Here is a 12599-nt window from a genome sequence, read left to right as displayed (position 1 = left end):
GTGGTCTCAGGCACGATTCACGCGTACTCGAGTACGGTCTGTGGAAGGTGTGAACGCAACCGTGCTCAAACAGGGAAGTGAAGCGTCATGTGACGTATTAATAAAACAGCACCTATCGCTGCCGTACAGCTCCGACGCGTTCGCTCCTCTGAGCTGGTCGATGTGGAAGCAGGAAGAGGGACGCTGTTGGTGTCTCAGAAGTAGAACTTCTACAGTCAGCAGGACGGGCTCAGTGGTTGCTATGGTTTCTTCTTCTTATTCTTTTAGCTTCTCGGCGGATTTGCAAACCAGCGACTTACATATTGTGTACATTCACAAGAGTACTCGGGCACTGAAGGAGGGTGCAATCGTGCCTGATGTGAAAACGCGTAAAAGTCACCGGTCAGGAGGATGTTGAGTCAAGTAGCGTTCTGTTTGTGGAACTCAGTTATTAGCTCTTCTTCCATCAGCTTAGTCGTAAAATCTGAATCTCTTCTTTTGTACATACTGTAGTGGTTCCTTTTTTTTAAAACAGTCTCTGACAAATAAATCAAGGTAAGACACTTCTGAAGTGGTCTGTGTTTTCTCCCGCTGTGGCGGGAAAAAACGAGGCAGAGTGTTCTCCACGAAGCAGCGTAGCAGCGAGACCTCGGAGGGTCTCATGTGCTGTGAGGACGGTCCGACTGGGCCTTCTGCTGTTTCTCCAGGTTCTGCAGATCCTCCAACATCTCCTCGATCAGAGGAGGCATCGAGCCCGGGATCTCCATCTTCAGAGTCACCACCCTCTCAGCTCCTGTGGAAACACACACCTGGTTTTATAAAACACACATTATAGCAAGTTATAGCAAGTTTTTCCCTACCAGCTAAAAATGGATTTTGGGTGTTCTGCACCTTCAGCCTGGAATCAGACTTAACGCTGAAGGAGCTGGTGTCCTTAAATGTTTTTAAATCTAAAATGAAAGACTTGGAAGCGGACTCTATAAGCTGTAAAAGTTTTAGCTCGGCTGTCTGAAAACTTTACGATACATAGATGGCTTTATTCTAATCCACACTGCTGTGCTTTCATATGTCTTTGTGTCTCCATCTGTAACTTTGGTGTTTTTTGTTGCTGCCTGTCTTGGCCAGGTCTCCCTCGGAAAAATGTTTTTTTTTTTTTTTTTTTATAAATGGGGACCAACCTGGTTAAATAAAAGTAAAAAAAAAACCCCACATAAATAAATTTAAAAAAATTAAAATGAAGGTTTCATGTTATTCTAAAAAAAAAAAAAAAAAGCGGATTCTGTAAAAATACACTTCACTACGTTTCTCCAACTCTAATATTTGTATGTATTCTGTCTACAAACCCACCAATGATGAGGACAGTCCATCCTGATTTAAAAAGACGCATGCCTTAAAAAAAGTGTCTCAAGTTGGTGTTTGACTCATTATGTCCTTTATGTGTTTGACTCATTATGTCCTCTATGTGTTTGACTCATTATGTCCTCTATGTGTTTGACTCATTATGTCCTCTATGTGTTTGACTCATTATGTCCTCTATGTGTTTGACTCATTATGTCCTTTATGTGTTTGACTCATTATGTCCTCTATGTGTTTGACTCATTATGTCCTTTATGTGTTTGACTCATTATGTCCTCTATGTGTTTGACTCATTATGTCCTTTATGTGTTTGACTCATTATGTCCTGCAACAAGCTGTTTCTAAGAGACACGTAGAGAAGAAAAGAACGGCTCTGCAAGCAATCTTTAGACAAAAAAACCCAAAACCAAAAAAAAAAAAAACTGTGTCTGGTGATCGCAAGTTCATCATTTCGTTATCTCTGGAACACAAAATAATGAAGCTGTTATCTCGACAGCGTGAGCTCGGTGACCTTGAGATAACACGATAAGCACTGATAATGTTGAACAGAGGTCAGGAGTGTAACGTCAAAGATCCATGATAACAGTCTCTTCTCTCTTTGAGGACAATTCAAACAATACACAGGCTAATGATCAGACGGGGACTTTAGGAGGCAGAATGTGCAACTTTTTGATCCAGTAGATGGCGCCCTTGAACAACAGGATGGCCACACCGCCGCCGAACTGAATCCTCCGCTCTCCTGCAGCGAGACACCACCAACCCCTCTCCCCAATAATATGTGACCTTAAAACCTCGAGAGGAAGTCTTAATCGAAGTACTGAAAAAGAAGGAAGAGCGGGTCGACTTGTCGGTTTGTTGATTTGCTGACCTTTAGCGCTGATGCTGCGCAGGTCGGTGATCTTCATGAGGGCTTTGGGGAACACGAGCGGCATGCTGGGTCGACGTTTACGGGAGTAAATCTTCAGCGCCTCCAGCAGCGGCTCCTGCAGCACCTCCACCTTAGACGGCTCCTCCAGGTCCTGTCGGTCTGTTCAGTTAATGATGTTATTAATCAAAGTTCTCTGAATCCATATAAAGTCAGTAAATGTTAAAAAACCTAGTTATTTAGATTTTCCCTCGCTTCGTTTCTAAAAGTACCTCCAGAGACGAGACAGATGGCGCTGAGGAGTCCGCTCTCCGTGTCGTCCATCTGCAGAGGAAGCAGCTGCCCGGCAAACGTGAAAACCTGATCAGTCAGCGGCCCGAAACCGGCGTTGTGGATCTGAGTGCGGGTCAGAGTCAACCCGTCGGAGAAGGTCATGGTGTCCTGATCCGGAGTGTAACGAGCGCAAATCCTCAAGATCTGGATGGAGCCAAGAGATGAGAATATATTAAAATAACTCTGAAACTTTGGTGTCGTTTTAAAACTGATTAAAGCCTGAAATGACGAAAGACCCGTTTTACTTCTTTAAGAAATCGTTACATAATCCAGGTTTTTGTTGGTGCCAGGAAGGGAGCCAAACAGGAAGTCCAGTAAGTATAATTCCTAGAATGCAGGCGGAAAATATGTGAAAATGACATCACAACAGAGCTGTTGATCATCGGCGGCACTCCTCCGACGCTTTCAACGATCGGCAGAGAAAATGATCAGGCCCTGCCAGCGATGACGCCGTGTTAGGAGAGGAGACGGAGGGAGGAGGGGGGGAGGATAAAACCGCCACACGCTGCCAGAGGGCGGCTGTCTTTAAACGTCAGGTGTGAGTTTCGATCCAATGAAGGTTCAATCGAGGAGCGGGAGGAGCCGGGAGTGATTTTGAAATGAGTCATCAGGAGTTATTTAATTAATTCAGGGTCGAAATATGTCGGGTGGTTGCAGGAAAAATCTAATCAGTCAGCTCAGTCAGGTTTTTATGACGACTTCTTTCCATTTTTAAAGGCCATGATGTAAAGAGCTGTCTGAGCAAACACACACACCCACACACACACACACACACACACACACACACACACACACACATGCATGCACGTACCAGGATGTCCAGGCAGGCAGTTTTAAGCAGAGTGATCTGGTCGGCGATGGTGAGGCCGGTGAAACCAGGAACTCTCTTTGCAAACTCCACCACCTTGATGATGCACTTGGCGGCGAGCTCGCTGAACTTGTCCCACAGCCCGAGGTCGAGCTGGATCCTGTGGTCCGAGCTCGAGTTCTGAACGGAGGAGAAAAGAAAAGATGAAGAGGGGTTTGATGGGGTTCAGAGATGTGCAGGATTAAAAATCCTTTAAAAACAGAAAAAGACGATTAAAGACGATTTTTGATCATTCTCAAAGCAGGAAGTGTTTTTTTGCTTTTCATGAAACAGATCTGCACGTGTGTTGTCAGGCAGTTTGTTTGTTCTCATGTTCGTCATACTTCCAGGCATCGCTCACTTCGGCTGACTCGTCAAACACGTCAGGTGTATTTTTGGAAAAGGCGCTCCCAGACACACTCTCTGTTCTGTCACGCTGGGAAGTCATGAAGGGATTTACTGTGACGTAAATCCTTCATCAAAACTATTTTCATCTTCAGAACAAATATATTAAATCTGAACGGATACAGGATTTTATAAGCATTAGTTCAGGTTTATTTTGTGTGACACTCACTGTGGTGTATTTTCCCAGCTGGCAGAGAGAGGGGAACGTCTCCCTGTGCGCTCTGCAGATCTTCTCCACGATCAGTCCGAGCTCCGCCGTCAGCTCGTACGTCTCCATGATCGTCATGGTCAAGGCTTCCTTCTTCGCCTTCCGCCCGTTTCTGTCGTTTCTCACCGCTGAGTGAAAGCACAGATGAAGTTAGAGGCCTCTTCAGATGAGAGACCTTCACCTTAATCAGTTATCTTTCCTGCTTTTTTCCCCCAACAGTCGGGGTCGTGGGAGTGCTGGAGCTCTTTTTATTATTACGTTTGGAGAATATGCTCAGTATTTAAAAGGGTGACTGACTGTGTGACAAACAGACTGGGAACAAAATGTAAACAATGGAAAAGATGGAGGAGAAGGATTCAGTGCAGGTTACATTTAGAAAGATCTACACACAGTTTGAAGCGCATTAGTGGCTCTTTAAAGAGTCTAAAAACGTCTTTTGAAAAACTCTCAGTCAGCATTTTATTTTTTTTTTTAGTTGAAACTGTTTCCAGGGTAGAAAATAGTCTCTCTCTCGCTCGCGCTCTCTGTGAACTGTGTGGATTATCTGTTACACCGGCGGGGAGCATGTGAAGCCGGCCTAACCAGGTTAACCTTTCATAATAACTGTGTCAACACGTTTCTGTGCGTCCCACTGACTCGGCGGCGGCGGCGGCTACACATGTCTGCCAGGTTCAGGATTATGCAACAGCTCCATCTCTGCTGTCCTCACTACAACTCTGCTAGTCCCTCCTCCTCCCTCCTCCCTCCTCTCTCTGGCTGCCCTACATCTCCTCATCATTGTGCAAACACTCCTAGTGAGATCATATTACACACCAGCCGAAGCGTCCAGCGAGCGGTTACGTAGCGCTCATCTGTCTGCTACATGTGACGTATTTATGTAATGTGTGTGTGTATCTGAAAGCGGACAATGGGACATGAGGGTGGGCGGATCCTTGGCTGCAACCCTATCGCTGCCTTACCGTTCGCTCCACATAACACACACACTCCAACTTTTAATTTAGGTCACTTCACGTCTGGCTAATACAGAGTTTGGCTTTGTCCTCTCTTATGTCTTAAAACATTAAAAAAAGGAGCGTGTATGCTCCAGACACGAGGAACCACCGATGAACGAAACGCTTTGAAGCGGAACAGGTCAAAAACAGTGAGAAGAGCCCGAGCAAGTGGGATGTTTAAAAGTCAGGCATCAGCGATGAGGTCACAGAGGAAGGTCAGCTGACACTGTACGACTGAATCATTTATAAAGTGTTTGATTCATGAGCTCACATCACATGATCTGAGCCAGGACGTGTGTAACATCCGCCACCAGGGGGCTCTCGACCAAAACACCAAGAGAAGATGACGTTGAGGCAAGCGGGGAATCATGGGAGTTCTCTCCGCGAAACCGAGCGGAGGAAGAGAATGTGTTTACGTTTACGATGACGACGTATCCGAGTATCATTTACGTGACGTTTTTAGTCTCAGCAGCAGAAACAGAAACAGGACAGCAGCTTTCAGTCGCAGCTCACGCTTCCTTGCGCAGCACTCTGTGACGTAACATCCGGCGTTTCCTTGGCAACGACCAACATCATGCCGGCTGCACATATTGTACCTTCAAGTTTCCTTTGAAAACTTCAATAAATAATGTTTTTAAGGGAAAAAACTAGAAGAGCATGCTCGTTTTTTTAAGGTTTATATTGGTTTATTTTTTATGCCTTCATTTTAGAGAGAGGACAATGGATTGAGTCAGAAACAGGAGAGAGAGAGAGAGAGAGAGAGAGAGAGAGAGAGAGAGAGAGAGAGAGAGAGAGAGAGAGAGAGAGATGTAGGAAAGGAGCCAAAGGTTCGGGGTCGATCCCGGACCACCCACTTGGAGGACTCCAGCCTCCAATCGTATCAAAGTTTACAATTCTGGTGTCCTGATAACCCAACTATCTACATTCTGACCTGTCCTTGAAGGCATCATAACTCCCTCTCGATGCTTCTCCACCCAAAAGTTAAGATAACTATTTTTTAAGATAGCAGAAGCCGAGTTTGAGGATCTCACAAAATGCAACAATCTGAACTTCGAACACATAACGGGGGGAGTCACAGAGGATGTGGGAGCAGACACTTACACTCCTTGGACATCCCCACAGCGAAACACCTCTGCAGGCGGCAGTACTGACAGCGGTTCCTCGTGATCTTGTTGATGATGCAGTTTCGGTCCCGATGGCAGGTGTACGCCATGTTTTTCTGCACGCTGCGTCGGAAGAAGCCCTGCAGAGACGAGACGATATGGATTATTTAAGTTATCACAGTGTCACAGCTGCCACACGCCTCTGAGCCTGGAGGGAGAGTGGGACCTTCAACCCTCCGACACCGATGCAGGCTTACTGACTAAGTGGTCAGACACCAGGAGCTGCTCCAAGCTGCATTTATGAACACATCTATTAAATGTGATTTGGAGCAGCTGAGCTTTGATCAACTCACCACTGACGTCACGAACGCAGTCAGCAGAGACTTAGACTTTCTTTATTGTCTTTCAAATGTCAACTTTACACTGCAGATAAAAATAACATTTTGTTGCTTTGGCTCGTAGCGCAGGATAAAAAAAACCCAGCATCAGGTATTTACATAAGGTAAGTAGTATTTACAAAATAAGGTGCAGATATAAATAAATGATTTAAGTCCATGTTTCACCTCCCGTTTTTATTACTTCTGTATAAAAAGCATCGTCCTCCTCTACTGCTCGTCCTCCTTCTTCAACACACTCCGCTGTCCACCACAAAAACAAACTCACCTCCTGTATCAAACATCACATATTATTGCTTCAAAAATGAGCTCAACTGAAAACACCAGCGGGCACAAACAATGTTAAAACCTTTTTGTGTTTTTGTTTGTGCAGCGCCGGCGATGTCCGAGCGATGACCCAGCTTTGAAAAGCGGTACAAACATACGAGGTCCAGGGAGGAAGAGGGCCTTTAACAATCAGGTGTTATTTATACGTGTTTATTTACTCTATTTATTTTCTTTTGTTTCCCTTGTATGTGTAAATATGTAGTATTTATATTTTATATGGAGTTTATAATTAAGTAGTGGAGAAGGGTTTAAATACGCTTATGCTTCATCCTTCTCCTTTTCGCACACTGATTTGTTTTTTTTTGTTTTCTTTACTTGCTCATGATCGAAATAAATTTGAGAAATTAAATTAAAAAAAACAACAACAAAAACAAAACACTGGTCTAACCGACCCGACACCTCTCAGATCTTAAGTCCATGGCGCTGACTCTCAGAGCACTCACCACAGCCCGGGACCTCTCCCACTAAATAAATATGTAAGATCTGAATATTCTGTGAAATCGAAACAGAAATCAGAAATCTCTTTCTGTTGTTGAGTTTTTACACAATCAGGACAAAAATTCAACTCCTTATAAATCTTAAAAAAATAAAAGATATTCATCCTTTCAATAAGAAAATGTCGCCTTCTTCCTCTTGTCCCCTTTAAAAGAAAAACTGCTGCTTGCTCAAAGGCGAGACCTCCGAGTGTGTACTTTCCTTTCTCCCCACTTTATTGGAGCATGACAGATGCGTTATTGTGTGTGTGTGTGTGTGTGTTGTAAAGTGGACCACGGGTCTGACATGTTACCTTGCAGCCCTCACAGGCGCTGACGCCGTAGTGGTAGCCCGAGGATTTATCTTGGCACACAAAGCAGGGCTTGTAAGTACGAGGAGGGGGCGGCGGGGAGGGGGGACTGGCGAACAGGTCGTCTGAGCTGGACGTGGAGCTCTGACTTCCCACTGCTGTAAAAAAAACACAAAGACAACACAGGACACGGGGTGTTACGCAGTGACACCTCGAGGTCTGATCATTTTAAACAGATTAAACTAAGATCACAAATCTCAGGGTTTGGGATCTGACGTCAGATTCAAGCCAAGTCTCGCGAAGTTCTCGTAACGTTGCGTTCACAGGAAGCAGGAAACTAAAGTACTGTTACATCTTATGCTTGTATTTAAATATGGACCAGCAGATTAGATCCTTTAAACTGATGGATTCAGTCTGTTTTTACCCCCTTTAAACAAAACGTAAGTCTAATGACCCTTAAAAAAAAAGTCTTCTTTACTTCTGTAATTCCTTCTGATGATCAAATATCTTTCGTTACTTCAGCCTTGATTTCAAAACTTTAACGCCAACGCAAGTGAACGTTGTTTTTGCCTTTCTTGTCTTCTACAAAATACAGCAGCTGCATCTATTGTGGCTCAGCGTCAACCTCCATTTTTCCAGTTCAGTGTATCAATTCACTTCTTTGATAACAACAGGGGACCCCTCCTACTTTTAAACCACTTCTCAGAGGAGAAACTCTGCAGTCCGTGGGGGGCTCGCCCCGGCCTCCCCGCCGGCTCTCTGTTCACCTCCACCGCTGACAGAAAACGAAGAAAGACATTTCAGAAAAAAAAAAGAGACAAAACGAGAAAAATTGCTCATCTACATCCCCTTGAACCCGTGGCCTCCGGTTGAACCTGGAATTAGCGGGTCACGCGAGGACACCACCCCCTCCCTGCCCCATCAGTCGACGAGCCCGAGCTCCAACCCCGACACAAAACAATACAGGAGCATGCCACAAGCCCAGCTGACTGATGAGAGGGAGGGAGAAGGAACAGAAAGTGTGTGTGCTGGGGCGGTGTAAGTGATTTGGACGGGGGTAAGGGGGGGGGACGTGGCCCCCCACACCAATTTAGGTGGTGTTATTTGATGTATGGACAAAGCTTTGTGTGGAACTGCTCTAGGTTATTTTTGGTGGTCCTGATCAAAGGAAGCAATGCGGCCTCAAGCTAACTCAACATCTGTGAGCGTGTTTTAAACTTAAAATTACTTTAACTGTTGGCGTTTAATTTAAAATCCCTTCACTCACTGCCTTCAAAATATATGTGGCTGAGAGATGTTTAAAATGTCGTTTTATTTACAGTATTCTGTTCTGACAGACAACTTCAGAGTGACAGCCTGATGCACTGTAATGAATAGATTGTATATTTCAAATTCGAGACTGCTCGTTATAGCTGGAACGTGAACTTTCCCCCCCCCAGGTTCGAATGCATGTTCGAATTAAGAATACGGATCCACTGAGTTCCTCTTGGTCAGGTCTGCTTTCTGTCCCCAGAGTCTGAAGCAAAGAGGGGGAAGCAGCGTTCAGTTTTTATGCTTCTGTCTTTCTTGGAAAAAAAAACAAAAAAAAAACTCCCAGGAAACTTCAAATCTGCAGAATCTTTAAGTTTGTTTAAATCATTGTTGAAGACTCACATGTTTACAGCTGCTTTTTGTTAAATGAAGTTACCTTAATAATAGAGATGTTTGACGATTACTTGCTTAATTTCAGTCGTTAATTAAATTGAAATTCCATTATTTAGTATTATTAAATATGTTGGGCTCCAGTTTTGAATGTTTGTACAGGCTTGAGCCGAGAGCTTTTTACTTGCTGTTTGAATTCCCTGCTTTTATTTTGAAATAAAGTAAGCACCTTCTCGTAGATGTCTCAGAGTCTTTAAAGACAGTAGCAGCGCCAGTAGAGCAGCGGTAAGAATGCACACCCCATGTCCAAAAACCTTCAAGCAGGGGGGTCAAGGTTCAAAACCTGCGTCTCCTTTCATACACGTGATGTCTCTCTCTCTGTTGCTGACTTTCAGCATCCTTCTTTTACATCACTGTGACTACAGGGAGACACTGCAGAGGCTGATCTACGGTGCGCCTAAAGGGACAAAATAGCATGAGATGAATCGTGACAAAAAAATAAAGCATTGTTATTTCAGACCTTAATTATTCACTGCAGCTCTACCTAATGCAAATGAGACTGTAACTTTAACGGCCTGTTGCTATTCTAAAAAGTGTTCTTCTAATATTTCTGCTTTTTAATCATATCTGGAATCTGGTTTTCTAAATGAGTGTTTTTTACTTAAGTTTTACTTTTTCACCGAAGCCTCTCTTCCTCCATCGCCTGACTCTTCTCTAAGCTGCTAAACTGGTGACCGTCCGGTGAACCCCTGGTGACCCCAAACTGACCGGTCCTGCACGCCTCATCCAAAAAACAGACCACCAGAACACTGTCAGGAAGATCTCTGCGCTCAGATACATTGACTAGTTGTTTGCTTCCCCCTCAGTCTACATGGATAAAACAACAAGTTTTCATTGATGTGCAGCATTCAACAGCAGTTGCTTAATTCTCTATTTTATGTCGTCACAGCCATGTTTATACTCTGTTATCTTTCATAATGAGGAAATCTCAGAAACAATGAAACCAGCGTATTTTCTTAACATTTAAAACACATTTTACCCTTTTTATATTCAGCATAAAATCAAATCCCTTGTTTTTGAACGAAGTCACGATGCGATAATATCACGATACTTGAGTCACAGCGTGACACTGTCCCGATTCTTCTTCAGTCATGCACCTCACATTCAGTAAATGCATTCATTTTTAACAATGCAACTTGTTCGAAATAAATGTTGCAACCCCTTCAGCACTTAAAAAATAAAAAAGCATATTTTCTATTAATACAAGAAAAATGTCGCTACATAAGGGCCAGGAATCGATACGATATCGCCAAGCTCAATATCACAGTATGCTGCATCGATTCCTTCCCACACCTCATGTATTTTCATGTCTGCATGTGCACACTTTCATTTTTACACTTGTGTGTACTGTACTTGCATATTTGATCATGCACATCTCTCTTGTTTGTGTAAAGAGTGTTTTCAATCTGCAGAGATTAAGTATTTCTTCTATGCACACACATTACCGGAAATGTTTGTTGTGCCTGTGTGAAGAACTTTGACTTGCCTGTCTAAAATGTGCTGAGCCTAGTAAATAAAACTTGCTTTGCCTTGCCTATCAGTGCACTCTAACACTGATGCAGACATAAACGTAGTGTTTAAAGTATTCATGAGTAAAATCACAGTATTATCGGAGTATCTCATTTGTTATTGTTAAATTGTGCTGCTGCCTTTCATGGCCAGGACACACTTGAGAAAAGGATTTTTAATCTCAACGAGTTTCTGTCCTTATTAAATATGAAATGCAAAGATAAACATTCATGTTCATGACAGTATCTGATTTATATCTTGCGGAAACTGACTTCTGAAAGTGATATTTCCCTAATGGAGGGCACAGACACGATGCCACAGATTGACCACATTTTAACCAAACATCATCGTGTTTCCACCTACACTGAGAGCAGCGATGTTGCTGCCAATCCGCATCCACCAGCTCGGGGAAGAAGTCGGCCAAATCGTCGTCCTGTCTCTGCAGCATGCATGCAGGGCTGGATGTGCTGAAGAAGTCCGTGATTTCTCCCGGACCAAACGCTTGGAAATCCACATAGTCAAACATGATTCAGGCTGGTGTTGTTGTCCGCATCGATACAGCTCACTTCTCTCTCTTACGGGTTTTTAATTTTAGAGAGAAAACATGACATGAGAGAGGCGAATGCGATTAAAATCAAGACATTTTGTCATGTTGTGGACACACTGCTGCTGCTGCTGCAGAAGAAGAAGTAGAAGAAGTCGGAGCTGTGAGCCTCAAACACATCCAGATCTGGAGGCTGTTTTGCATAACAAAGTTAGTCGCGGGAGTTCTTCTTCTTCTTCTTCTCCTTGTTGTATCTTCTTTATTGACAAATGTCTCGACTCAACCTGCTTCATACTAGTTATGTCAGCGCGAGCGATGGTGTTACCTAATGTTATGCGCGTGAACTCTCCGTGAACCTCCTCCTCTGCTGCTGACCTCCATATGAACCAGCCGCCGTCTGACGTCACCAGCGAGCGGCGGAAACACCGAGCAGGGGCGCCATCAGGGGGGGCCTAAAAAAAAAAACATTAAATATTTTTATTCATATAAATGAATAAATGTAGGACAGATTAATTCACAAAGTCCTTCCAACTAGCCAATATACTGGCAGAGGAACGAGCCCTAAAACCCAGAAGTGACTTACATTTTAGCTCCATGGGTTCTAACCTCTAAAAGTCAATGGGGATTTTGAATGGGTTTGTGGTTAGAAGCCTGAAATAAGGTCTGTGGTTAACACAAGCTGAAGAGATGTTTACGTTTGGCTAGACGAGTTAAACTACGTTAGCTAAGACCCCAACTTGTGATTTTTAAAGTTTTTACGCAAACTTAAAAGGGCGGTTGCTAACAAGTGGCTAAATGAGACTACAGTGATTGTCATGAAGACATTAAACGTCATCACGTTGGAAACTCACTCACTAATCCTCTTTACGGCCTCTAGTCATGTTTTTCAGTGCTCTTGTAAATATTAGGCTAATAAACAATTTATTAAGCTACGGTTTTGCTAGCTTGTCAAAACCGCTGATTAGATCGATGAAGCATAACGGTTGTGATGTCAAAATCAACCGTGTAGTTCACTTGTAGCATAACATAAGCGTTTTACTTCTCTCAGTTGCATTAACACTTCAAACTTTATATAAATGGGATTCATCTGTAAAGATTATCCAGCTGAACTAAACAGCTACGCATCAGAAACGTGTGTTCGCCACAGAGCTTATTTTCTGCAGTCATCCAAAATCCAATGCAAAAATCCAGTAGGAGAATTCTCGTTCGAACCCATGACGAAGCTACGTCCTGATTGGCCTACAAAAATAC

The 12599-nt window shown here is 43.5% G+C and overlaps 1 protein-coding gene across 1 annotated transcript; it reads right to left on the bottom strand.

Moving 5' to 3' along the window:
* Positions 1–599: 599 nt before the first annotated feature.
* Positions 600–11811, bottom strand: LOC306823789 (retinoic acid receptor beta-like). The gene is made up of 9 exons (XM_079343631.1): positions 11674–11811; positions 11168–11378; positions 7598–7752; positions 6087–6228; positions 3955–4121; positions 3345–3521; positions 2473–2677; positions 2204–2362; positions 600–772 (listed from the first exon to the last, which is right to left on the bottom strand). The coding sequence occupies exons 2-9, from the start codon at positions 11328–11330 to the stop codon at positions 639–641; spliced, it is 1302 nt and encodes a 433-aa protein (XP_079199757.1). The 5' UTR covers positions 11331–11378; positions 11674–11811; the 3' UTR covers positions 600–638.
* Positions 11812–12599: the final 788 nt, after the last annotated feature.

Source organism: Symphodus melops (assembly GCF_947650265.1).
Source record: "Symphodus melops genome assembly, chromosome: 5".
In the NCBI taxonomy this organism is placed as follows: Eukaryota; Metazoa; Chordata; class Actinopteri; order Labriformes; family Labridae; genus Symphodus; species Symphodus melops.
The sequence above is the reverse complement of the archived record's forward strand: the minus strand, read 5'-3'. Positions and strand labels throughout refer to the sequence as shown.